Raw genomic sequence first — 24,006 nt, forward strand, 5'->3', positions numbered from 1 at the left:
ACGCGGGTAGATATAATGGGTGGCTACAAGGTTGGTTTCTCTCATACAGATTCACCGAAGCCCGAGATAGAAAGACGTAATATCTGATCAACCGATCGTGAAGACGTGCGAGTACGATCTACTGTAGCACATAGTGACGTCCTCCGCTATCGATCGATGCTGATTCAAGTGGCGGAATGTGTCTGATCCTTGATAGGCCTCCGCTACTCCACATCTGATAATGGGAGTCGTAAGAGGTGACATTGTTCCCAATTTGAGACTAGGTCCCGGCCAGAGTATCCTAGTTGCTTGTTAGTATCCTGCTTGGTGTTGACGCCACTGCTGTTTATAAAAGGGGACCTGGGGCCCTTCCTCTTGTTGGAATCATACTCACATCTCTTATTCATACTCGCGTCTCGTACTTTCCCTACCTTGTTCGTCACACCACACCACACCACCACATTCAACCACACATCATGGGTCTCTTCAGCCACCATCACGACCACCACCAGGGACCTCCCCACGGTGGTCCCCAGCAAGGTCCCGGCGGTCCTGGCGGTCCCGGTTTCGGTGGCCCTCAACATAACGGTGGCCCCGGTGGCCCTGGTGGTCCTGGAGGATTCGGCGGTCCTGGCAGCCACCAGGGAGGACCTGGATTTGGCGGACCTCAGGGTGGACCTGGCGGTCCCGGGGGTCACCACGGAGGCCCGGGAGGCCCAGGTGGATTTGGCGGACCTCATGGCGGTCCTGGAGGTCCTGGAGGAGATCATGGTGGACCTGGAGGTCCCGGTGGCCCTGGCGGTCGCCAGGGAGGTGTATGAATATCATCCATTGATTGATGGAAGAGCTTTTGCTGACGTTCGTATAGCATGGTGGTTGGTAAATGGATAGATTGATTGCCATGATCGGGGTGGATATATCATCATTGCGGAGGATTTCCGTTGGAGATAATAGTGCCATTTACTATCTCACAATGTCTTTGAGACATCATCTTTATGTCGCAATATAACTGCCATCTCGCTGGGCGAGCATGATGGTGGCTTTGAATGAATTGGTTCTTTTGACTCTGGAAATCTGAACTGCTGTAGAACAATTAGCACATAAATCCGAACTTGCAGGGTTATTCCGTATCTCCATGTCCAAGCATTGTCAAACAACGAGGTTAATGGAGTGTTGACAATCATCCTCTCCCTGACGCTTGTAGATCCAACTCACCGCCCAGTGACGTCGCCGCTTCACTCTCGGAGTTCGCCTTTCAGGTCTGCGGAAGTCGTCAAGGCACTCGACCAGTCCCGCTGCTCTTTATTCCGGGCTCATAGTATGCCAAAAGACTCGTTACCTGGATATGTCACGATTGTCCCTACTTGAGGCAAAGCGCAGGAGGATCGCAGGAAGGTCGGCACCTCCCTTCGCACCTTGAGCTTGGAGAGGTAGCCTGCTGTTGGCTCAAATGAACCCCCAACCTATTCATTCCCCGCCTTACAAACAGCCCTGATCGGGAACCCGCCCATCATGCAGGCAAGTGCCCAGGCTACACCATCGGTGGAACGGACCGACTTCATGCAGACATCGGATGGCATCAGGAGAAACCCCGCCTCCAACACCAACACAATCGACCACCAGCCCCCGCAAGGCCATCAGAGACTCGTCTTCACCGACCCGGTCGCCCTCCGCTACCTCGAAGAAGATCCCTCGACCGATGTGCTCCACCGACGCTCGACGCTGCAGGGCTATGAGATCTACATCGTTGAGCAATGGGCTTGCTCGCGCGTGCATCCTACGTTTGTTATCTCGACTTATACCGGTGATCCTTCGCACACTGTCATTGTCGGGGTACTAAGCGTCCCGACGAATGAAGCTACGTGGTCGCCGCGGCTGCGAATGTACTTTGATGCTATGAAACAATGTCACGCGCGAAAGAAGGAAACACCGCTGGGGACTGTTATGGTTACGGATCTGAGCTCATTCCCGTCCGCTTTGAGTGTCATTCCTATTCCCGGTGGCGATCTCAAGAAACATAGAGAGGACTTTATTGTGAATGAGGACTTGAAGAGACTCGGTTGCGCTGGCCGTGCGGGCTTAAAGCTTCAAGCTCCGTCGGCTGCGACCGAGGCCAAGTTTCATCTGTTGTACCGGACGAGTGAACGGGTTCCGCTATATGCTGCTGTTATGGAATTGGTCAGGCAGTGCCAGACAGCTCTCATGGTGTTTGACAAGCTCGCCCCGGAATATGTGGACGGGCTACTTTGTGATGTGACCGAAGCGGCCATCAGCGATTGGTGGACAGACATAGGAACAGACTTGTACAACATTGAGCCGAGCGACAGTAGCTTGGGACCAACAAGTGTGGCTGCTTTGCTGGGGACGCTCCTCGGAGCGCGAAACCGTCTGCATGCATACGGCGCCCCAGTGGGCAAAGATGCATTTGACATTGCCAACCTGAAGAGAGGCATTGGGAGTTTTCAAAAATCTCAGAAAATGAGAAAATCCCGGAGATTGGACCGTCATACATTGGATCGATTACACCGCGCCACAGCCAAGGCTGCCAATTCGGAGGGCTGGACCGATGCGGTGAAATCTACGATGGCGGAGCTCAGTGGACAAGGTGGTGAAATGGTCATGGGGATGGTTCGTGGGCGTGACAAGGGCGGCATTGCTGATATTGAAACGCTAGATATGGACACATTTGTACAGTGTTGCAACGGAGAACGAGCCAAGTGGTTGTGGTTGGGTAGACCACGCAAGAGTGGCTTTGAGGATGGCTTCACGCGTGGGACTGGATCGGACATGATGTTTACGACCGATGAACAGGGCGGCTATGTCTGGACCAGTCGCAAGAATCATTCGACAGAAGATGTGCATGAGCGACTCAGCTCCACCTTCGATCGCTCTTGGAAGATGCCAGAGCCATCGGCGGTTGAAGAAAAAGAACATCGCAAAAAGGGTGTTAGCGGACGCGTTTCAGATGCCCGCGCAGGCTTGGGACGCTTCAAAGATGCAGTAGGACTACAGGGCCTTCGCTCGCATCACCATCAGCAATCCCGAGAAAGCGCGGAGTTGACACACGATGCTGCTTACCGCCCATCGATGGACAGCGACTCTGAGATGCCCATTTCAAAAGCTCGGACAGACTCTGGTTTCCGATCTTCGGAAACAAAGATCGGGACTGAGACAGAAGATCCCATTGAGGAGGAGCAGGAGGAGAAGTCCACTCAACTCTCGTCCATCCCCGGCTCTGCAGAGACCAAAGCCCCAGAAATTCACATCGAATCTGCACCACCTACTGTTGGTCTTGATACACTGCCCCAACCCGATCAACTTACACCACAACCTGAAGTCATTGATGAGGAGTCGGATATAGAGCGCGTCATGTCTCGGTCAACGGCGGCATCAAGTGATCGCGATCGTGAAGGCTCAGTTAGCGGCCTGGCTGTCATGGCTCTGCGGCGGCCACAAAGCTGCGAAGATTTCCAAGGAAGTGAAAGGGAAATCGAACGACGAGACAACGACTGCCCGAGACACCTATCTTTCAGCACGGTCGAAGAAGTGGTACTCAAATGGGAGCCAATAGGCAACAACCCGGTTATCAAAGAAACAGACAACCTGGAAGACTCCATCGCCCAAGAAGACATGCTCGCCTCCGACGGACGTATCTTCAGCTCTCGGATCCTGAAGTTGAGCCAGCACACCGTGCCATGGGTTGAGCGGCAGGTCGATTCCGTGGACGGTCTCAACCAAGTCCTCCACGACCGCTATGAAGAGCTCAACTCAATCTACCTGGAGCGATTCGCCGATTACCAGAGACTACGAGAACGATCTAGTGACATCCTCTTGGATGAAAACCACCACCTTACCGATGGTGTGAAGCGCGTTGAGCTGCTAGGCGCCAAACTGGACTACGAACTACACGTCCTCGAGTCCAAAGTCGAAGACATGGAAGCCGGCCTGAGTGACTTCGAACGCCACCTTGTAAATGTCGAGACGAGAATCAAAGTCCTGGTCAAAGGCGAAGAACAACACAGCACATCCTGGACAGCCTGGATCGCCCGCACCATTGGCTTCTCACCCCGATAACGCTTGTATGATAAATTCCTCTTTTTCATTCTCCTGTTTTTCCATTTTCCACCATATTGTACATATTCAGATAGATCGGCCGTTCTTCGCCGTCCACCCGGTGATGGTTATAAACGTATGAAACCATCATTGAAACAGATCCAAGTTCCTAGTAGGCCGAACCAGTCATATAGCCGTACACCAGAAACCACGATAGTAACCACTGAGTTCTCAATTCTTCTTTCTCCCCAGTTCAAGTCGTCTGGTCGCCCGCAAACGCAAACCGCTTTACATGCCGAAGCCCATGCCGCCACCCTGCTTGCTGGCGGCGGCTTCACCCTGCATCTTCTCGCTGACCTTGATGTTGACGTCGAAGAACTTGGAGACGCAGCGGTCCAGGCAGACGGACTCGCCCTTGTTCAGGTCGCCTTCGCGGTAGTCGGCGGGGACACACTTCTTTGTGCAGGACTCGGTCAAGCTGTGCGACGGAATGTTAGCCACTGATATGGAAAGTCGGAACAGTGATGGATTGCATCGAAATAGCTTGGATTGAGGGTCTCGCAATGCTTGACAGCAAAAGAATAGCGATTCCTAACCCGAGATTCCGCGCGACTTACCGGTTGAACATGTCGGAGATCATCTCAACTTCTGTCTCGGCGGCAGCAATCTTCTCTGCCGAGGACATCTTGGGGGCACCGCCGAAGAGGAAAGACATGATGATAGTAGATGGTAGATGGTAGGTGGTATGTAGTAGAGTGTAGAGTAGAGTGTAGGTGATGGCTATTACGGAGCCCAGGGTGGAACGGGAGAACTGGTCGGAAGCTTGGGCCACCCGCGTGGAAAAACTCGGTCCTTCTGCTCTTCTTCTTCTTTTCTTCTCTTCTCACGATGTGAACTCATAATGAATTCAACCAGGTTATTACAACATGGGCTGCGAAGGTAAGCTACAATTGCATTTACTTGCATTTGCATCTCCCCTATATGATGATATTATACCCCCTGCATTAGAACCGCTACAGTAATGCCCTTCGGGGCATATGAACACTACTGGATTTTATATCTGACAAGCTCCTTTCAATTTGGATCAATCTCGTTCATTTCTTCTCGAGCATTGCTAACCCAATTTCAGTGCAGGATCGCGACTCGCACGCCCATGTCGGCCTACCTGGACACTAACACAGCACATCCGGATGAACAGCTCATCGTCAGAGAAAGCCATGCAAGATCGATACCAGCAATTGAAATATATCTGTGGAGATCCATACCCTCGCCTTAAAGTGAACAAAAACACATTGACGTTGCCTGAGTTCCGCTCTCGATACAGCGGACTCGCCAACAATGACACAGTAGAAACTACAGTCTCCGTCTCTGGTAGGTTACTCTGGCCATGTTCCAATGCCCTTGTACTTAGATTAGTTAGGTAGGGTCCATACCTCTAGAATCGCCGGAAGCAAGCTGGTCTTCTTCGATATGTGGCAAGACGACCATAAAATCCAGGTGATGTGCAACATCCAGAGCGTCGCCTCTGCCGAATTCAAAAGATTCTTCCGTCTACTGCGTCGTGGTGACTCTTTTTGTATGTCTGTCTGGTCCGAGAGAGTCTTGTTTCGCCTGCTAAATGGTGATAGCTGTAACCGGTAAACCGCACCGCACTGCTCGAGGTGAACTCACTATCGATGCCACTGAGCTTCCGACGCTGCTGTCGACTTGTTTCCATGATATCCCCGTTCACGATACCAAGCATGAGGTCTCGCCTTTCCCTCGCCATGTTCAGTTCCTGGCCGATCGTCCCACGATGGATATCATTAAAGCCCGCTCGGCTCTCACTCAGTATATGCGTCGGTTCTTCTTGGACCGCTCTTTCCTAGAGGTCAATACCCCGATTGTTGAAGGTGTGGCTGGCGGTGCCGTTGCTCGTCCGTTCTATACCACTGCCACTGAGTTCTCAGACCGTCAGCTGTCGTTGAGAATTGCACCAGAGCTATGGCTCAAGCGCATGGTTGTCGGTGGATTCGACAAGGTCTTTGAGATTGGACCGTCATTCCGAAATGAAGGTGCGTGAAAAGATATCAACTAAGACATTGACCGGAAAGCTAACAGACCCCAGGCTTGGACAAGACACACAACCCAGAGTTCACCACCTGCGAATTCTACCACGCTTACGCAAACCTCGACCACCTAATGACCATGACTGAAGAGCTTCTCTCGGGGATGGCAGCTTTCATTGAAAATTTCAACACAAAAGGCACACTCAACCCGACAACAGCCAACTTCACAACCCCCTTCCGCCGCATCGACTTCATCACCGGCATTGAAGAGGCCATAAATCGCAAACTCCCAGACCTCGAAGACCCCAAAGCCCTCGAACAAGTTCGCACCATCTTCACCGACCTCTCCCTCCCTCTTCCCCAAAACCCCTCCCTCCCCCGGCTCCTCGACGAGCTCTGCAGCCAATACGTGGAGCCGCAATGCATCGACCCAACCTTCATCATCAACCCACCCGAATGCCTCTCCCCACTCTCCAAATCATTCCTCCACCCAGTAACCAACCAGCGCGTCGCCGCACGTGGCGAGCTCTTCATCGAGGGCAAGGAAGTGGTTAATACATACGAAGAGGAAAACTCGCCGTTTGAGCAGCGCCGCAAATTCGAGGATCAGATGCGGTTCAGCAAGGATGCCAATGAGCCTGGCGAGATCGATGAGAGTTACCTCGAGGCTCTGGAGTGGGGTCTGCCTCCTACTGGTGGATGGGGATGTGGCGTTGATCGTCTCGTAATGTTGTTTACTGGTGCTAAACGCATCGGCGATGTCCTGCCTTTCGGGAATCTCCGGGCTGTGACGAGACGGGCTGGACAAGTTGAGTGATATAGTGGTGAATGGATTGTACGATAGTAGAGATGAATAATATCATAAAACTATAACTTAAGATTATACCGTTACATTGAACAGTCCCTGCTTCCCTGCTTAGCACCGCCACTAACCGCTAACTTAACTTATCGTGATAAAACTTGAAGCGGGGAACCTTCATTCTCTTCAATTCCTCATGGATGGAAAAATGGCGCCCGTGGCACAGGCGGTTACTGTGAGTCTGCAGGAACTCATCGATGGTAAGTTCTGCACTGCAACATAAAAGAGTAGATCTTAAACTATGCAGGAACTGTCTCCTTCGACACCCTGACCGAAGCCTTCGGACCAGCCTCCCTAGGCATTATCGTGGTCAAAGACCTACCCTCAACATTCGTGGAACTGCGCAAAAAAGTTCTATCCAATGCATCGTATCTCGCCGCACTCCCAGAAAGCGAACTGGGTAAGAGTGTGATACACTAAGCTCTAACCAGAGCGCAAAACCAAAACCCAACTGACGACCCACAGAATCCCTCACCAGTCCAGAATCAAAGTACCTGGTCGGCTGGTCCTGTGGCAAAGAAACTCTGAAATCAGGTCACTTCGACACGCTCAAGGGCTCTTACTATGTCAACTGCGCCTTCTACCAAGACCCATCGTTGGATAGTGCGCCAGCGGAAGGATTCCCTGATCTACCGCAGTACACCGCACCAAATATCTGGCCTCCACCAGCGAAACTCCCCGAATTCAGGGGTAGCATTGAATCCCTCTGCGGTCTGATAATCGATACGGCAGCTTTAGTCGCCAAAGCCTGCGATCGCTACGCCGAAGCAAATATCGAAGGCTACAAGCCTGGGTATCTGCACCACGTCGTAACAACCAGTCTAACCACAAAAGCAAGATTGCTACACTATTTTCCCGGAAATGACAACATCGCCGATGCCAATGCCGAAGCTGATACCGAAGCTGATGACGATGACTGGTGTGCCACACACCTCGACCACGGCTGTCTAACTGGCCTGACATCAGCCATGTTCCTCGACGAAGCGGCTTCACCACCGGTTGTAGAGTCCGCTACATCTATCCTTCCCGAACTGCCCCAATCCCCGGACCCCTCAGCTGGCCTGTACATCCGCTCGCGAACAGACGAGATCGTCAAGGTCAATATCCCTAAGGATTGTCTTGCCTTCCAGACTGGCGAAGCGTTGCAGCTTATTACGCACGGAAAGTTCATGGCTGTTCCGCATTTTGTTAAGGGGGCGAAGTGTATCCCCGGTCAGAAGATTGCGAGGAATACTCTTGCTGTGTTTACGCAGCCGAATTTGGAGGAGGAGGTTAGGCCTGGGCTTACTTTTGCTGAGTTTGCTAGGGGAGTTGTGCAGAAGAATTATTAGGGTTGCGAGATGTGCGAATCTATCCATTCTATCTCTTGTAAGCTAAATTAGATTGCCTTTTGTCTGTCGTACTATACGAAGTAGTGGGTAGTACTATAACCGAAAACGGCAAACCACATCATCTCCAATTCTAATCTCAGGGGCTACGAAACCCAATACATTGAAAAGCACAGCGAACGCCACGCTCAGACCCAGAGTGACGCATCTAAGCACCTCGGCATAAAATGTCGGTATCGACAAAGTTGCCAAGAACCGACCCGAGTAACCCTCACTCGCTGCCACGATGCCGAATCTCCACACGTACCAACTCTACTCCAACGCAATCCCAAAACTGCGCGTTGATCGTGGGGTTCTCCGCATTTCCCCATGGTTTTGTTGGCGCGGAGATGATTGGTCTGGCGTAGATCATCCCTTGATGCGTTTTGCGCTAGGGCGTACGGATCAGTAGTTTGTTTCCACTGCTTCTCGATATTACTCCCTCTTTGGGGTGGTTTATAGGCTCGTTTCTTGTTTTTGGGCGCCGTTGATCCGCTGGCTATGGTTGTTGATCCTTTCATTTGCGTATGGGGGGAGACCTTGGACCTTGGACCTTGGGAGATCGGTTGTGATCATACTGTACTGTTCATGGTGGCTAGGGATGTCTATATAAAGCCAATGGAATTCGCAATCGAGACGAGTCTTCTGCTTCTGTTAAGTCTGTTGAATCATAATCCCAGGCAAATACCTCGAACCAATCCATTCTGCAAACTATACCGTAACCCTAACTATCAACCCACCCCCTTCCTCTTCTTTACACAACCCACCACCACAATGTCCCACGAAGAAAATGGCATCAGTGTCAAAGACACCAACCAAACCTCCCCCTCCTCCTCCTCTTCAAATGATGACATTGAAACCGGCCGCTTTGGCCCCCTGGCCCACGTCAACACTGCCGAAAGTCGCTATGCAGCCTTCGGCGGCGAGGCTCAACCAGGTCTATGGCGAGTACCTAAGGACCGCAAAATCGCCAATCCTGCGCCGTTGGGATTATGCGGTTTTGCTCTGACGACTTTTATTCTGGGGTGTATTCAGATGGATGTGAGAGGTGTTACGCAGCCTAATATACTTGTTGGGCCTGCTTTGGCTTATGGGGGGCTTGTGCAGCTTTGTGCTGGGATGTGGTATGTATTTCTTTCTCTATCCATGGGTTTATAAGGGGGTTTCTGAGGTGATAGTTGCTAACGATTATCTGCAGGGAAATGGCAATTGGAAATACATTCGGTGCCACTGTCCTTTCCTCCTATGGTGGATTCTGGATATCCTTGGCCATTACTTTCATCCCCGGTGGGTTTAATATAATGGGTGCGCTCGAGGAAGCGGATGGGGGTCTCCTTTTATGTTCTACAATTCTTTCGCTCTATACCTGATGGTTCGTACCAACCTATCATTTCAATGTCCACGTGAAAAGCTAACTCTTCTCCCCTAGGGCTGGTTCATCTTCACGACCATAATCATGTTCCTCACCCTCAAATCCACCGTCGCATTCTTCTCCCTCTTCTTCTTCGTCGATCTCGCCATCCTGATGATCGCGCTTGGATATTTCTATCCCACCGGTGCATTGCCAAATGCAAATTTGCTCAAAGCCGGTGGATTGTTTGCGCTCCTTGGTGCGTTTTTGGCTTGGTATAATGCTTTCGCTGGTATTGCGGATAGCAGTAATAGCTTCTTCTTGCCTCCTGTTGTGCATTTCCCTTGGTCTGAGAAGAGACGGTCTGCTAGGATGAGTAAGAAGAATGATGTTTGAGGGTTATGATATGACGTTATGATTTGTTGGCTATTTTAATGGCTGTATGTTTGTGATGTATGTGAGACAGGGTAATGAGAATAGGTTTGAATTTAACGAGCTCGTGGATGCTATTCAATCAGTTTAGTAATATAAGATAGTTAGTTATGCGAATCTTAGATGTGTATCTATTGAAGACAACAATATTGTTGTAATTCAGATTTAACTGAGTAAATTAGAGACAGGCGAAAAAATACAATCATTTGTATGATGTATAAATAGCTTGGTTTATGCAGCTTCATAGGTTTGAGGACTAAACAAGATCCGAAAGAACGGTCTGGACGAACAAACCAAAACAACGAAAGACCCTTATCATAAAATGCAACAAATGGAAAATAAGTCGCACCGGAAACTAAAAAAAAAAGCAAATTTATACCAAGTCACGTGCACACGAACATCAACACAGCACCCCATGCGGGGACGCTAATATCATGTATAAGGCTATGAACTGAATACTTCTCCGTTATTCGCGTCCTGCTCCTATCTTCTTTATTATATCCTCTCGTTGCCATCTACGCGGCTCCTGCTTTATTTTAATTGTAATCCAAGGTTCAATATGTATGGATTTGAGTGGGATGGCGCACACAGGTTTAGCGACGCGGATTTGGATCGTCCCTGTGCCAGTTGTGGTGTGATGGTTGGCGACCATCCTGCCAGCCAAGAATATTGTAGGGGAAGCAGAATTAGAGTCGCTTCGCCCAGTCCATCCCTTGTCGTCGGACAAGGTCTGAAGTCTACAAGGCCTAGAGTCATTTCGAAAACCAGCATCCCCACGGAATTTGTGCCTCGACACAGGAATGATACGTCTGATTCACTTTTCCAACCTGGTACCACGGCTAAGGCTTCATCTGTTCCTCGTCGTTTCATTAATCAAGACAACCCCAATGAGTTTCTCATCTACACCGATGGTTGCTGTTTGAACAATGGCCAAGCGAATCCAAGGGCTGGCTGCTCAGCCGTTTTCAGACCGCCAACTCAAACGCGCCAATATTATGGCCGTATGAGCTTTGCTCTCGAGAACAGAGGCCCCACTGGCGAGCCACACCCGCAAACAAGCAACCGTGCAGAGCTGCGAGCCGTCATTGCAGCTCTGCGGCTCCGAAGCTGGGCTGGTGAGGGGTTCTGTAGTCTTGTCATTGCTACCGATTCTACATATGTGGTCAAAGGTAGCACGGACTGGGTATGGTCATGGATGCATTACGACTGGGAAACAAGAGCTGGAACGCCAGTTAAAAACCAGGACCTTTGGCTGTGTCTTTTTGCCGAGATAGAAAAGGCGCGTAGGTCAAGGTTGAGCATCAAGTTTTGGCATATTCCAAGAGGTTGGAATGAGGTGGCAGACTTTTATGCCAAAGAAGGGGCGGAAACAGAGAGACGTGATCGTTTTACGGACTTGGTGTCCCCTAAGGATTAATTTTGGAACTGAGGCCTTGATATCCATTGCTCATAGAACCACGTCGGTCATGAGCTGATTAATGGATACATGTAGATTTTACGTCGTTCAAGTCTTCAAGCGAAGGAAATACGTATTAGAAGAGAATGAGAAAGGAACAAGCGTACAGCGCATGTCAAATTCGCACAAGCCACGTGTGATTTATCTACTGTACGTACATATATCCAGCAATTACCCCCGTGGGGCACGAAGGAACTGGTCGCCAGTGCGGAGTACAAGACATGCTTACAATATATATGTGTAACCAGAATTTTGATATGAACTGCATAATTTGCTGAGCTCATGGAAATAAGGCAAAGCTGATATCGGGTAAATGCTGGATCGGGGTTTCCGGTTCAAGTACCTCGGAAAGATGAATTGAGGCGAGAAAGGGGCAATGCTGGGCAAAGAGGATAAAGTACGAAGTACAGTGCATAATTACGGGGCGACAAGGGACAAATAACCTGACTTGTAGGGAGATTCATGATCGAATTAACTTTGTGTATTTCGAGCTTCGGTAAGTAGCTTGAAAGAAGAGATCCACTCTAGTTTCCCAACAATCACATTGTGGACCTTGTCAAATGAACATTATGGAAAAGTCATGATATTTACTGGAACCAGGCCATTTTGAATCAATTGCATATTGAGTGGACTAGACCGAAAATTCCGGAGTACGGAGTAGAGTTCTCCATTTTTGTAAACACCTTTAGCTTCATCCCTGATGTCGACAGCTGCACGGTTGATCGTCATTTATGTCCGGCCAAGGATGAGTTTTAATTGAACGATCTCGGTGGGTCGATTGATAGCTCGATTTGAAGAACCTGAAATCTTGTTGATCACTTCCGTGGCATAGCTAGTGCTGTACATCATCTCCTCTACGAGCAAGAAGTGGAACTCTTAGTATCTGTAATTCTCTACGACCAGGCCTTTTTCGCCCAGATATTTAATGCCTCTCTGCTCCCTGCTGTCAGTCTCTCATACATCTCCAGTCTCTCGTTCCACCCCCTTCATCCAACTTCCATTCCACTCTTTCAAATTTCACCATGTACGCCTCCAGCATCATCGTCTTCGCTTTGAGCGCTTTGACTGCCACCGCCTCCCCTGTGACGCCCTCCCCTCTTGTCTCGCTGAAGGCTTACTGCCCCGGCAAGTACTTCGTCAACCCTCAGTGCTGCTCCACCAACGTCGGAGTCGCCGCTTTTGACTGCAAGATCCCTACCGGTGCTCCCTCCAGCCTTGAGGACTTCAAGAGCACCTGCTCTGCTGAGAAGAAGGATGCTCTGTGCTGTCTCATTCCTCTGGTATGTTCCATCCGAAACAGAATGTTTGGCTATGATATCTAACGAAGTATATAGGGCGGTGCCGACCTTGTTTGCAAGGAGCCCCAGCAGATCTAAGGGATCTCTATAGGCGAGAACTTTACCACGATACCCGAATATCCGAATACTCGAATTCCATCACCGATCTCCTCCAACAGTCAATATGAGGGAAGGTCGGAGGAGATATTCGAGAGGACTGGGACAAAAATATGATGTACATAATAACCCATGAGTCGCATAAACTTAATCAGATGTGCCAGCGAGGCATTATTATGCTCCAGGAACAAGACCATGTGCATAGTAATATTCAACAAGCTATATGGTGTCTTCCGTAGTTCGTGTAATACGTTGGAAGGGGGAATCAATAGTGAATTAAGTCTACCAATTGCGCAATTGAAGACGGACGTATATAAGCGAAAATTAAACGCAACAGGGTGGTCCAGCCTTGCCCTGTTGCGATATCTTCTCCTCAGGTGGCTCCAAAGACCCACCAAGCGATATAGCCTTGCCGCGGGAGAAATCTAGACCCCTGTGACGTCCCTTCAGCGCGGTAACAACCAACAAAAGTTTGCTGAATGTGTGCCACTCGCCGCAGAAGGCATAGCTCTTGCCTGGGTATCCAATGCTCACACCGACACAGCTATATGCGGATACAACCTCGAAAATGATGTTGAAAGTGGAAAACGCGACGGGTTGGGCTTTGTAGTGGTCTGACTCGGCGATGGTTACAAGAAGGACCACGAAGGAAATTAACCAGATGTCGTGGCTGAATTGGGAGCGAAGTTGTTGACAGAAGAATTGGCTGCGGGCAAATCTTGAGGGATTTGAACCGATGGTTGAAGGAGAACATTTGGAGACGTCGAGTTCTTTGTCGGAGATACTAATGGACCTCGCTTTGACTGCTTCCCTTCCGCTGTCCAATGTCAATCTAAGCTTTTTGGCTAATGGGGTGATGATTCCATACCTGATGAGTCTTGATACCGGGAAGGCAGAAAGATACTAGAAGGAAACCGTTAGATACCCTATGCTATTCTGGTACGTTTAAGCTCTCACCATCATAAGGGCTAGAAGCGGGTTATTAGCAAGTAATCTCATTATGGTAATTAATTGAAGCACATACCGTATAGAATAAGTAATGCCTGTGGCAGTCCATCGAATGCCACGACGGAGAAACCGCCGCCACGCACAGCTTTGTGAAGTTCAGTTAGCTATATTACAAAACAGTGGGCTGTAGAACATACCTAAAGCCTGGAAGAGTCCATCTAGAACTCGGTATCTGGCAGAAAGTGCCGCAATCTCTATGTTGTAGAGAGCAGAAAGCTCGAAAGCTCCCCACATGATTCCATTGAGCATCAAGACTGTGCCAAATAGAAACCATGTATGCCAAGAAGGATATAAATAGGCGCAAACCTACCGGTATAATTAGTCTCAGCTTTCTATGAATAGCCAGGAACAACTCACGTCTTGGGAATGGGCAAGAGTCAAATCGAAAACTCCCCGCCACGACTGCCAGGCTGGTTTCTCCGGGATCATTTTGCTAATAACCCAGATGGAAAGTCGGAGCAAGCAAGGAAACAGTGTATTTCCGGCAAGTATAAGAAAACCAGTGACGAGAAGGGGAGTAGCCCTGTACAAATAGGTTAACAAACGGTTCAATGATTATCGGCAAGGAATAAACCACCCACTCTTGTTGAAAGGGACCCATATTGGCACTGAGGAGGGACATGCCATTGTTGGAAAACGCAGATATAGCAAGGAAAGTGCCTGTCCAGAAAGGGGAAACCCCATCTACTTGTGCAATTTCTGGACGACAATATTTCATCCAAAGCCCTAAGCATATAATGCCGAAGGAAAGAAAGGCGATGTAGTAGAGTACTACAACTGCCGAGATCAATGAAAGTGCCTTGTACTCTGTCCATCCTGGCTCTCCACAATCGATTGGACTGCTCTTGCTCAGATCCTTTTTGATTTGTTGCATTATGCTCTTCAATTTGCCGACCATGAGGAACAACCGGGTTTTGGCGTCACAGACGTTTGTTTCGTCACCTATGACAGTGATGGTAGTGACTCTTTGGCATTCATCCAACATATTCTGATGAGTGACCATGGTGCAGTCGTTGTATTTCGATGATACATCATCTTTGGACTTTTCAAGGGTCGAAATATCGGCTGGTACTTCTCCTTCTGTCGCGTTTAGACTGGTGATTTTGACAGATAGGACACCATCCTTGTCTTCAGAAAGCTGCTCTGTCTGTATCTGCACGATTGACGTGTGAGTAACGGTCTGATCACCATTCTTTCTGCGTGCATCTTTCAAAAGAGAGCGGAGACTTCGGGCGCGTAGGAAGGAGAGGATCCCGAGGATGAAAATAACATGGCCGAAGATTAAAAGCGAACATAGGGTGCCTTGTTGTATACCATTAAGGGTAGCCAGGTCCAGCTGTGAAACATGTCAACCATTGAATCCGGATCTCGAATGATCAGCTGTATAGACTTACCACGTTCAGCCCTGTACCTATCATAGCACTGAAGCTCATGAACAACGCGTCAGCATAGTGGAGATCATGGATCGGCGCCGCTGTAGTGTACAATATGACACTGCCGATCGCAGACATGAAGATGAAATATGCATAATGCAGAGTCAGGGAGTCCAATCCTCGTAGAGAAGCCATGATCGGCATACTCAACTAGGAGTCGTCGTAAGCATAATGAGCGAGTCTAGGGCAGGGATATGCAAATCAATATAAGACAAAACCCAGCAGCACAACAGTGCTCCCTGTTTGTGCAATAGGGCCTCGATCGCACGTGGTATACTACTCGGGCACCCTTCCTGTAAGGAATGCTGGCGCGGTACTATCTGGCCATGGTCTGGCCCTCCCCTGGCATCTGCTTCTAGGAGATAATAGCTGGGCACATTACTTGTTGCATCAGACCCGTCAATTTAGAAAATGAGGGTAACACAAATAAACGCAAGGCTTAATGGACTCTAAGGGACCGACCCGCTGGATTCTGCAGACGCAAGGCTCAAATATGTGGGCTTGAGCTATTCGGAATTCTCCGAAATTTAACGGTCTGGGCAGCTTGCAATTGACGACCACTATCTAGTCATGTTAACGCATGTCCCTATGTCAATTGGCTGTGGTAAATATCGGAAGTATGTATAAACCGTCGGTTGCTGCAACATGGCTCGGGACTCAATATTTCTCCGTTTTTGGCCCCAATGCCCAGCCCTTGATCTTGTCATTCTTGGATTAGTCTCTCGGAAGACCGGCTGATTAACCTGGCGGAATCCCTAGTTTAAATGGACTGTGTATCTGGGAGCAATACACCCACCCCCTGCATATGAACTGTTTTGATATTGAAAGCTCGGTCCAACGAGCATGGTCATTCTTCCTCGACTAATAATATCAATTGGACACAGAGACACCTTTATCAGCCCCTGTCACGATACCGTGGCTAATTGATAGCTCTGCATGTGCCCAAGGCGGCTGACGAAAGTGCACCTATAATTCATGATATCAAGCCCGGATTTTGGGTGGCGTACATTATCGATTGCAACTAGTTCAGCTGACTCGAACATCCCCGAAGGATGTACTATCGAGCCGACCCACCAGCAATGAATACCCACAATTCTTATCGGACTAAGAATGAACAGGTCATGCAGGAAGAAGCAGTGGCGTAGGTGGTTCCAGACTCCATCCCTCCAAGGGACACCGTGGAACTCTTCAGACAAGCTCGAGCGTATTCCATCTATCAAATATAAAGATGTCGGAGAGTCCGCCTGTAACGAAAGATGACATCGTTCTGCTAGGAATCTGTGGTACTTATATGGTCACGCCACCCTAACAGCGAGTTAAGATAGACTGCCATATACGTAAGGGCCGGTCTAGATTCGAATATGACGATTAATTTACTGGCCCTCAATCGGATACATATAGTGCTTCTGCACTGATACTCTTTTTCCTGCCATCCCCTAATTAACGGAATGTCGCCCACCATGACTACATCAATCACATCGTCCGACAGCCAATGTGTTAGTCCTTCCAGCAGCAACTTCACCTCCTCTACATACGCAGATGTAAATCACGGTCCCTATTTCTACAATTTAAGCGACCTGGTATCACCTTCTCCGCCGGGCGAGGATATTCTCGCCGGTGTTGTCTCCGGGTTTTATGGTCCTGGTGCAGTGGGCGGTTGGCTCTTGAGCTGCGCGTCATTCCTGCTTTCTCTCCTGTATCCTGATAAGGCTACACATGACGCGCTGAACAATGATTTTCTTGTTTCGATCCTCTACCCTGCTATTGCATCGGGCGACTTGATAGTCCAGTCTACAACGGCTACCACCATACAACTTGACATATCCTTGTGGAACTTTTATGCTGAATGGCGCAAAGCAGGGCACAGTGGTACCCCCGGTCCCTTTAATGAGTGGGTTCAGCAACCTGGTCGTCACCGAGTGTTTGGTGTGCCTCATGCGGTACCAGGGGGCGAGATCCCCTTGGGATTCTGGGCCCTGAAGTATACGACGTTCGCGTCTCTGGCTATTATCCGCATCTCACTTGTTGTCTTCTCGACTTTCTTCATTTTATCAGCGTTACTCTCCCCTAACCCTCAAAACACCCGTCGGCGAACAATTATCACCCTTTGCGTTATGGGGTTTTCGATAATTTCGCCTCTTGTATGCCTTACAAGCAGCTGGCGGACCTACGTGGATTTTCTTGACTTGGCGCAGACCCATGATGGACGACAGCCGAAGGAGTCAAAAAGCGTCCTTATATGGTTCAAGTACAGACTAGGCACCCGCGGGATCATCTTCTCAGACTTCGGCATCGTTATTGTCTTAGTGCTTGTCACTATCTTTCTCAGCCGATGGAAGCGACCAATGTGGTTCATGAGTTCCTTTATTCTTCTGGTTAGTGTTTGCCTAGCTAACATACTATTTGGCTTCCGTGGCAGTCGGATTGGCCAAGAGTCGCTAACACTGAGCTGGGACCCTTCTCTGGGCTATAACTGGCCCAGCTTTATTATGGCCAATCCACTTTTTCCACATACGGCAACTCGCCTTGGGGATTTGGATCAAGCAGTTGCCTTGGCCGCTGGCGGTGCATCGGTACTATTCTCGCTACGTGACTTAATGCTTGCAAGAGGCTACTACCCAACTCTGTCCCGGGCTGTCATATTCGACAAAGCCAAGCGAAACATACAACGGTTCAATCAAGGCGGAGTTAATTGTCTTGGAAAGGCCCAGACACGGCTTAAAAGGCTGTTTACAAGGTCCTAGACGCTGGGCGGACGTGTTCATGGAGGCAGATTTCCGTGGTTTTGGAAGACCCCGAAATTCGATGCCATGAATAATCTGCCGCATACTCATTCTGACGATGGTGTACAGTACATATAGGGTGGTTGAAGTGGCCAGCTCGCTTAGGCACTTGAATGACCATCTTACAAATTTCTAAAGGGGGTTTCAATTGCTATCACTTGATAGGCTAGCATCGCTCATTCAAATAACTTCGTAATTCCAGGGTATCACATTGCGCCATCAAAGAAGAAAAAGCCCACCAAAATCAAATCACAGGGCGAAATCACTCTCATCCTCACTTTTCGGGATTGTACGCGGGGGAGCGAGTCCTGGACCAAACCCTTCCTCCACATCATCAGAAGTCTCTTCCTCGGGAGCACTGCCAAGAGCAGAGCTAACCAGCTTGCTAGTCTGAGCCACCTGCGCAAGACCAGTCTTCGCCTTCATCGAGCTAGGCTTCTTGTTCTTGGCACCCTTGGGGCGACCAACGTTGCCACTGGTGGGAGGAATGCCAGCGCGCTTGACCAATGCGGGAGTGACCTCTCCACCCAAAATCCTGAAGATGGCTCTCCATTTGGCAGGGGTTTCGCGCTGGGGAGCAGTCATGTCGCATTCTAAGCCGTTGATCTCGACTATGCCCAGTGTTTCGATGCGGCTATCGCCCCAGAACCAGGTGTTGCCTTCTGGCATGCGTGTGTCGACGCTCTCGGAGAAGTTGCGGCCGTGCATGACGCCGCCGAGGTCGTATCCGAATTCGCGTCTGTTGAACATCAGGTCGGCTGCGAGTGGCTCATAGCAGCGGCCGAGGATCATGTGCTGGCTGATGCTGGGGGACTTGTTCTTTCCGACGGCGACGTGATACCAGGGGCCATAGGAGGACATGCCGACTTGGCGGAAGGTTGCGGTTGCTTCTTCGTTGGTCATTGGCTCGAGAGGAAATTGACTGAATGGCTCGCCGTTCTTGCCCCGGTTTGGGTTGGTGGTGTAAATTTGGCCGGTGATGAGCACGGAGTACTTCTTGGCAAGATTGGGAGAGGTTCGATCTTCGATGCAGTCCCTAAGAAAGAGGCTGATGTTGTCAATGACCATAACATCGTTGATTTGAGCGGCCTTGCCATCCAGCGTATCGTCAAAGCTGTAGCCTCGAGGCTTGAGGCGAACGGTATCGTGTACAGCGAGTAGCTCGGCACCAATCCAGATTCCCTTGCAGCTGATTTTCATGTTGGGCCAGGTGCCCTTGACATGAACCTTGTGCACCACGCTCCACGAGGACATGACGGTCAGGGCGTTTTCAATTGAAGGATGTAGCTCATCGCGGGATTGACCATCCAGATATAGCTGCCAGGTGTTAAATGGCTTAACACATCGAAGTGGTAGGTATCTGGATTGAACTGAATATGACTTGTCAAGGCCAACGGGATCAGGGAGAAGCTCCACACGAAATCCGTGGTCACTCAGCTCCTCGGTGGTGTAGGAGTTCTCAGCAATCTCCAGCATGTGAACTTCGGTCTCAGGAGCTTGAGTCACCACACCGGCACGCCAGTTAGGCACATGCCAGCGGCCGTAATTGTCGCGGATTTCAATGTGGCCATTCTCAGGGTTGCGCAGCAGGCTTGAGTTATCCTCCATGTCCCAAACACAAAGTACGAGCTCGCCACAGCGAGGGACGAAGGACGGGTCAAGAACAAGCTTGTTGAAATAGTCAGAGAGCAATGCGTCGGACAGAGCCCAGTCAAAGTTGGTAGGTTGCTTATTGGGTTCATCGATGGTACCCTTGGCCTTCAACTTAAGTATGTACTCCCGCCAGTAATCAGGGTTCTTGTCGTCATTGGGCCGACCAGGGCCGCGAACTACTTTCGATGCTAGTGAATGATCAGTGTGCGAGCCATGGATATCAGAGCATAAACACCCACCCGGTCGAACTGTAGTCGGTTTGGCACCTCCCATCTTGCTGCAGGGTTTGCACTCGCACTCACTCAGCTTGCCCTGAGCCATGGCAAGGAAGTGAGTGAAGAAGGTTGCCTGGGACTGGAAGTACTGTCCGCTGGGATGCCCGTAGAGGAAAGGGTCACGCTGGACGTGAAATCGTTAGCTGGCGGATGCATGTAGGTGCAAGCAAGCGGACTCACCATCAAGGGATTGGTGCCGCGCGGTCTGTCAAAGAGGCAATAGCCTTCAGGTAACTCTGAGATAGTGTATTCGTCGCCTGTGCATGTCGTTTGTCAGTCCAGCTCGGTAAAGCCACAGAAGCGCGTTGCACGAATGCATCTGGTCTATGTGTTCATATCATAGACCGCGTTAGGGAGGGCAAAACACCGGTACAGGCTTACCTTCCACATAGCTACCCTGAGACTTGAGCCAGTTCTCTGCGAGCAACTGTCTCCAGCGAGAATCGTCGCGTGGCTTGTACGGGAACGCGGGCCAGGTATTGACGTCCCCATCGCTTTGGAAGTCACCCATGGAAATGACAACCACATTGGAGTCATCTTCATCACCGTCAGAGCCCTGCATGATGCAAGTCTGAAGCAGCAAGGCCCAGGGTAAACAAGAGACAAAGAGAGGGACTAATCGGACAGAAAACGCGAGGCTTATCGATAAGTTAACTGCCAGCATTTGAGGGCGGCGTCGAGGTATGCATAAGGCGGTGTGCACTGATTCAAATATTTACACATCAAGGGCTGAGCTGGCTTTTCTATAAAATGCAAATCTAAATAGGTCAATATCATGCATTGCAGCACAAAACCCAAGGTAGAAACGCGTGCTATCCATCATTATATAGAAAGTTTCATTATCTATGCTCAAGCTGTAGGATGTACACTCAATTGAGAGTCCCCTCAACAACAGCCTCAACAACCTCCTCAGAACCAGAATGTTCTTCTTCCTGATAAGGTGGAGGAGCAATTTCGCCTTCGCCGCCACTAGACCAAACCTTCTGAAGCTCATTATTGATATCATCACGACGCTGCTTCCACTCATCAACCTTATCCAAACGTTTCCGAAGCTCCTGCAATTCCTTCTCAACACCCAACTTCTCCTTCTCCGTCCCAATCCTCTCAAACTCCCAGACCCCCCTTCACCACCGAGCCCAAGAGTTAAGTTGTAAGTATGATATTTCTTCAACGACGCCCGCGTCGAGATGGTGATCAGTGTAATACCGCGCTCCTTCGCTCGCTCGTATAGCAAGCCCTCGACATCAGAGGAAACGGCTGACGTGCCCTCATCCATAAATGCATATCGTGGCTCGTGGTAAAAGAGCCGGGCCATGCCCATGCGCTGCTTTTCTCCGCCGCTGAGCACGTCTTTCCATTCTTTGCGCGCATCCCAGCCGCCTTCGCGTTGTGGTAGGTATCCGAGATGGGCGTCGTCGAGGATCTTCTGTAGTGCTGCGTCCGACTCGCCTGCTTCGCGCATGTCGATCTCGGTGTGCGGGTAGATTACTTGGTCGCGTAGTGTGCCGACGCTGAGGTATGGTCGTTGTGGGAGGAACATTATGCCGTCTAGGCCGAAGCCTCGGGGGCGGCTAACTAGCCCGCGGTACACGGGCCATAGACCTGCTACGATGCGTGGGATAGCGGATTTACCGACGCCGTTCGGGCCGGAGATTAGGAGGTGGTCGCCTGAGTGGACGATGAAGGAGAGGGACTCGATTAGTTCATCGCCGCCCATTGGGTAGAGGGAGGGTGCGACGATTGGGACCTGCTCCAGGCGGACCCCATCGAAGCCGTTGTGGGTTGTGCCTTGTGAATCGCCAAGGGAATATAGTTCAGGGTGCGAGCCACGTGGTGTGTAGTAAGCGTCGGCGTGGACTCTGTGTAGGGTGGCGATGAGGCCGTAGACACGGGATGTGTAGCCGGCCAGCTCTGAGATGTCCTTGATGCTGTACATCATGCGGCCTCCGGCGTCGGCCAGGGAAAGCATAAGACGCTTGTTGGTGATGAAGTCCTTCATGCGGCCACGCTCGCGGCCGATGCCTTCCGGTGCATCGGCCAGCTCCGTTGCACCTCCAGTGCCACCCCAGGCCGGGAGGAAAACGGGCAAGGAAGTCACCAGGTAACCAAACGCAGACCAGGAGTACTTGAGGATCATGTCTTCGAGCATGTTGTAGCGAATCTTGAGACTGTAAATTCCCTCCATCCATCGCTGCAAGTCCTTGAAGCTTCTGACCAGGAAGACACGCTCAATATCAGCTCCCCCATAGAACGAGATTTCCTCAGCATTTGCTAGAAGTCTGGAGTGCAGGCCACGGAAGTCACCTTCCTTCTTGCCCTCTACTGCCTTGAGCTTTCCAAAAGGCGGTGATAACTTCCGGAGTACCACGGCTGTGCTGAAGTATCCAGCCAGAATACCGCTCAAGGCCAAAGGTCCCAGTGAGCGATACAGTTGGTAGTTGAATACAAAGAGATCCACCAACGGCTTGCCCATTGAGGAGTACAATGAAGCGGCAGCTGAGCAGAACAGTGTGAGATCTTGTGTGATGAATTGATCGGGACCTTGACCGATCCCACCGTCCAAGTTCATCAATTTGTAGTAGTTGTTATTGTCAGTTAGGTACAGATCGTGGATATACCTTGTCAGTCGAGTGCGGAAGGCGATGGACACCTTTGATTGGAGGAACTTGATCATGGCGTTTGTGTATGAAGCAAGAGTTCCAATTCCACACCATTTAACGATACCCCAAAGGAAACCTTTCCCCTTGCCGGCGACAAGATCTCTCACAATCTCACCATCGAGCCGTGCTATCAACAAGGAGAGATATGTTCGCATCAGAAGAAATAGCCCGTGACTCATCAGCAGCCCGGTTTCTTTGCTTCCCCATCTTGGTACCATGATACTACCAAGGCTCAAAAATTGATGCAGGAATGCCAGGTTCAACCCTGGTTTCGTTGTCGGCGGGGGTATCTGACTCGTCGAACCGTCATCCTTGCTACGGGCAGATGCCGGGGGATTGAGGAATAGGCGTCGGTGGGCGTCGAATGTAGTTGGTTTAGTTGGATGAATCAAGACCTTGGAGGTCATGGTGCCCTTGTATGGCACATAGATTGTACGGGAGCCATCTTTACCCCGGATACCCGAGTTCCGGCGCAAAAGACGGCGACCCTGAGCTCGTTCCTTTGCTCGCCCTCGCAGCCATTTGTAGCCTCCATACCCTGAGCTGATGATCGAGAGGAGCAGGGCTATTGTAGCAATGAGGCGCGTTGTCTGGGATGTGCGGCGAACCTTGGAGCGTACTAAATCGGAGTAATGTTGATACAGCGCCAGAAGGGGATCTTCTGGACGCCGAAGTGTTGACTGGACGGCCATATTCACCCCAGGAAGTGACCTCGCGAGTTGAGCGATACTCCCTAGACTGGACTGACGGCCATGAAGATGTGAAAGGGAATCCAAAGGGGAATGTGAAGTTGGGGGCATACATCATTGCATGTGAACCTCGGATGCGGAGAACCTCACGTGGGGAAGCTGACTGTACATCCAGCCCTGTTCAAAAGGTAAGCAGGCAACTTATGCAACTTGTTAAATATAGATGAAGGGACCATGCGCAAACTAGCACCTCACGTGGGATATCCTTAGATGTGATGTTGCAATGGTATGACTAGTGGTCACCACTAGGAAACAGGGAGTAATTATCATAACAAAGTATAGGTAGTATCGCCTATTGCCTAGATGGAAACAATGGCAACAGTAACAGTAACAGTAACAGCCAACAGCCAACAGCCAACAGCACAACAATCAGTGATCCAACTATAACACACTTTCTACTGTCTTGCACGGGTAAATCCCGAGAGAAACAGACCAAAGGCCATAGCTCCATAGAAAAAAAAAGGGGCATGGAAATTATCCGATCGTATTTGATTTGGTCCAGACCC

At 50.1% G+C, this 24,006-nt stretch overlaps 12 protein-coding genes across 12 annotated transcripts; 8 read left to right on the forward strand and 4 right to left on the reverse strand.

Annotated features, from left to right (window-relative positions):
• Nucleotides 1–455: 455 nt before the first annotated feature.
• On the forward strand, nt 456–862 carry N7446_003240 (uncharacterized protein; the record flags this gene model as incomplete). The annotated part of the gene is made up of 2 exons (XM_058511989.1): nt 456–794; nt 848–862. 2 exons carry the CDS (start codon nt 456–458, stop codon nt 860–862), a joined length of 354 nt encoding a protein of 117 aa, XP_058377525.1.
• Nucleotides 863–1,491: 629 nt separating this feature from the next.
• N7446_003241 (putative Sin3 complex subunit (Stb2)) lies at nt 1,492–4,053 on the forward strand (the record flags this gene model as incomplete). Its single annotated transcript, XM_058511990.1, has 1 exon — nt 1,492–4,053. One exon carries the CDS (start codon nt 1,492–1,494, stop codon nt 4,051–4,053), a length of 2,562 nt encoding a protein of 853 aa, XP_058377526.1.
• Nucleotides 4,054–4,320: 267 nt separating this feature from the next.
• Nucleotides 4,321–4,747, reverse strand: N7446_003242 (Tim10/DDP family zinc finger protein; the record flags this gene model as incomplete). The annotated part of the gene is made up of 2 exons (XM_058511991.1): nt 4,321–4,510; nt 4,650–4,747. The coding sequence occupies 2 exons, from the start codon at nt 4,745–4,747 to the stop codon at nt 4,321–4,323; spliced, it is 288 nt and encodes a 95-aa protein (XP_058377527.1).
• A 186-nt stretch (nt 4,748–4,933) lies between these two features.
• Nucleotides 4,934–6,897, forward strand: N7446_003243 (uncharacterized protein; the record flags this gene model as incomplete). Its single annotated transcript, XM_058511992.1, has 5 exons — nt 4,934–4,971; nt 5,162–5,403; nt 5,453–5,608; nt 5,661–6,086; nt 6,140–6,897. 5 exons carry the CDS (start codon nt 4,934–4,936, stop codon nt 6,895–6,897), a joined length of 1,620 nt encoding a protein of 539 aa, XP_058377528.1.
• A 178-nt stretch (nt 6,898–7,075) lies between these two features.
• On the forward strand, nt 7,076–8,294 carry N7446_003244 (uncharacterized protein; the record flags this gene model as incomplete). Its single annotated transcript, XM_058511993.1, has 3 exons — nt 7,076–7,139; nt 7,187–7,339; nt 7,405–8,294. 3 exons carry the CDS (start codon nt 7,076–7,078, stop codon nt 8,268–8,270), a joined length of 1,083 nt encoding a protein of 360 aa, XP_058377529.1. The 3' UTR covers nt 8,271–8,294.
• Nucleotides 8,295–9,080: 786 nt separating this feature from the next.
• On the forward strand, nt 9,081–10,053 carry N7446_003245 (acetate uptake transporter family protein; the record flags this gene model as incomplete). Its single annotated transcript, XM_058511994.1, is given in 4 exon segments — nt 9,081–9,430; nt 9,505–9,611; nt 9,623–9,678; nt 9,736–10,053. The coding sequence occupies 4 exon segments, from the start codon at nt 9,081–9,083 to the stop codon at nt 10,051–10,053; spliced, it is 831 nt and encodes a 276-aa protein (XP_058377530.1).
• Nucleotides 10,054–10,648: 595 nt separating this feature from the next.
• Nucleotides 10,649–11,506, forward strand: N7446_003246 (uncharacterized protein; the record flags this gene model as incomplete). The annotated part of the gene is made up of 1 exon (XM_058511995.1): nt 10,649–11,506. One exon carries the CDS (start codon nt 10,649–10,651, stop codon nt 11,504–11,506), a length of 858 nt encoding a protein of 285 aa, XP_058377531.1.
• Nucleotides 11,507–12,567: 1,061 nt separating this feature from the next.
• N7446_003247 (uncharacterized protein) lies at nt 12,568–12,921 on the forward strand (the record flags this gene model as incomplete). Its single annotated transcript, XM_058511996.1, has 2 exons — nt 12,568–12,825; nt 12,880–12,921. The coding sequence occupies 2 exons, from the start codon at nt 12,568–12,570 to the stop codon at nt 12,919–12,921; spliced, it is 300 nt and encodes a 99-aa protein (XP_058377532.1).
• A 342-nt stretch (nt 12,922–13,263) lies between these two features.
• On the reverse strand, nt 13,264–15,515 carry N7446_003248 (uncharacterized protein; the record flags this gene model as incomplete). The annotated part of the gene is made up of 7 exons (XM_058511997.1): nt 13,264–13,842; nt 13,897–13,907; nt 13,964–14,032; nt 14,085–14,253; nt 14,305–14,470; nt 14,529–15,283; nt 15,342–15,515. The coding sequence occupies 7 exons, from the start codon at nt 15,513–15,515 to the stop codon at nt 13,264–13,266; spliced, it is 1,923 nt and encodes a 640-aa protein (XP_058377533.1).
• A 1,325-nt stretch (nt 15,516–16,840) lies between these two features.
• N7446_003249 (uncharacterized protein) lies at nt 16,841–18,124 on the forward strand (the record flags this gene model as incomplete). The annotated part of the gene is made up of 1 exon (XM_058511998.1): nt 16,841–18,124. The coding sequence occupies one exon, from the start codon at nt 16,841–16,843 to the stop codon at nt 18,122–18,124; it is 1,284 nt and encodes a 427-aa protein (XP_058377534.1).
• Nucleotides 18,125–18,412: 288 nt separating this feature from the next.
• Nucleotides 18,413–20,653, reverse strand: N7446_003250 (uncharacterized protein; the record flags this gene model as incomplete). The annotated part of the gene is made up of 4 exons (XM_058511999.1): nt 18,413–20,004; nt 20,056–20,215; nt 20,272–20,348; nt 20,473–20,653. 4 exons carry the CDS (start codon nt 20,651–20,653, stop codon nt 18,413–18,415), a joined length of 2,010 nt encoding a protein of 669 aa, XP_058377535.1.
• Nucleotides 20,654–20,960: 307 nt separating this feature from the next.
• On the reverse strand, nt 20,961–23,443 carry pxa1 (putative peroxisomal ABC transporter (PXA1); the record flags this gene model as incomplete). Its single annotated transcript, XM_058512000.1, is given in 2 exon segments — nt 20,961–21,192; nt 21,210–23,443. The coding sequence occupies 2 exon segments, from the start codon at nt 23,441–23,443 to the stop codon at nt 20,961–20,963; spliced, it is 2,466 nt and encodes an 821-aa protein (XP_058377536.1).
• Nucleotides 23,444–24,006: the final 563 nt, after the last annotated feature.

The sequence above is a fragment of the Penicillium canescens genome, assembly GCF_028828765.1.
Source record: "Penicillium canescens strain IBT 15451 chromosome Unknown utg000002l_segment0_segment0, whole genome shotgun sequence".
NCBI lineage: Eukaryota > Fungi > Ascomycota > Eurotiomycetes > Eurotiales > Aspergillaceae > Penicillium > Penicillium canescens.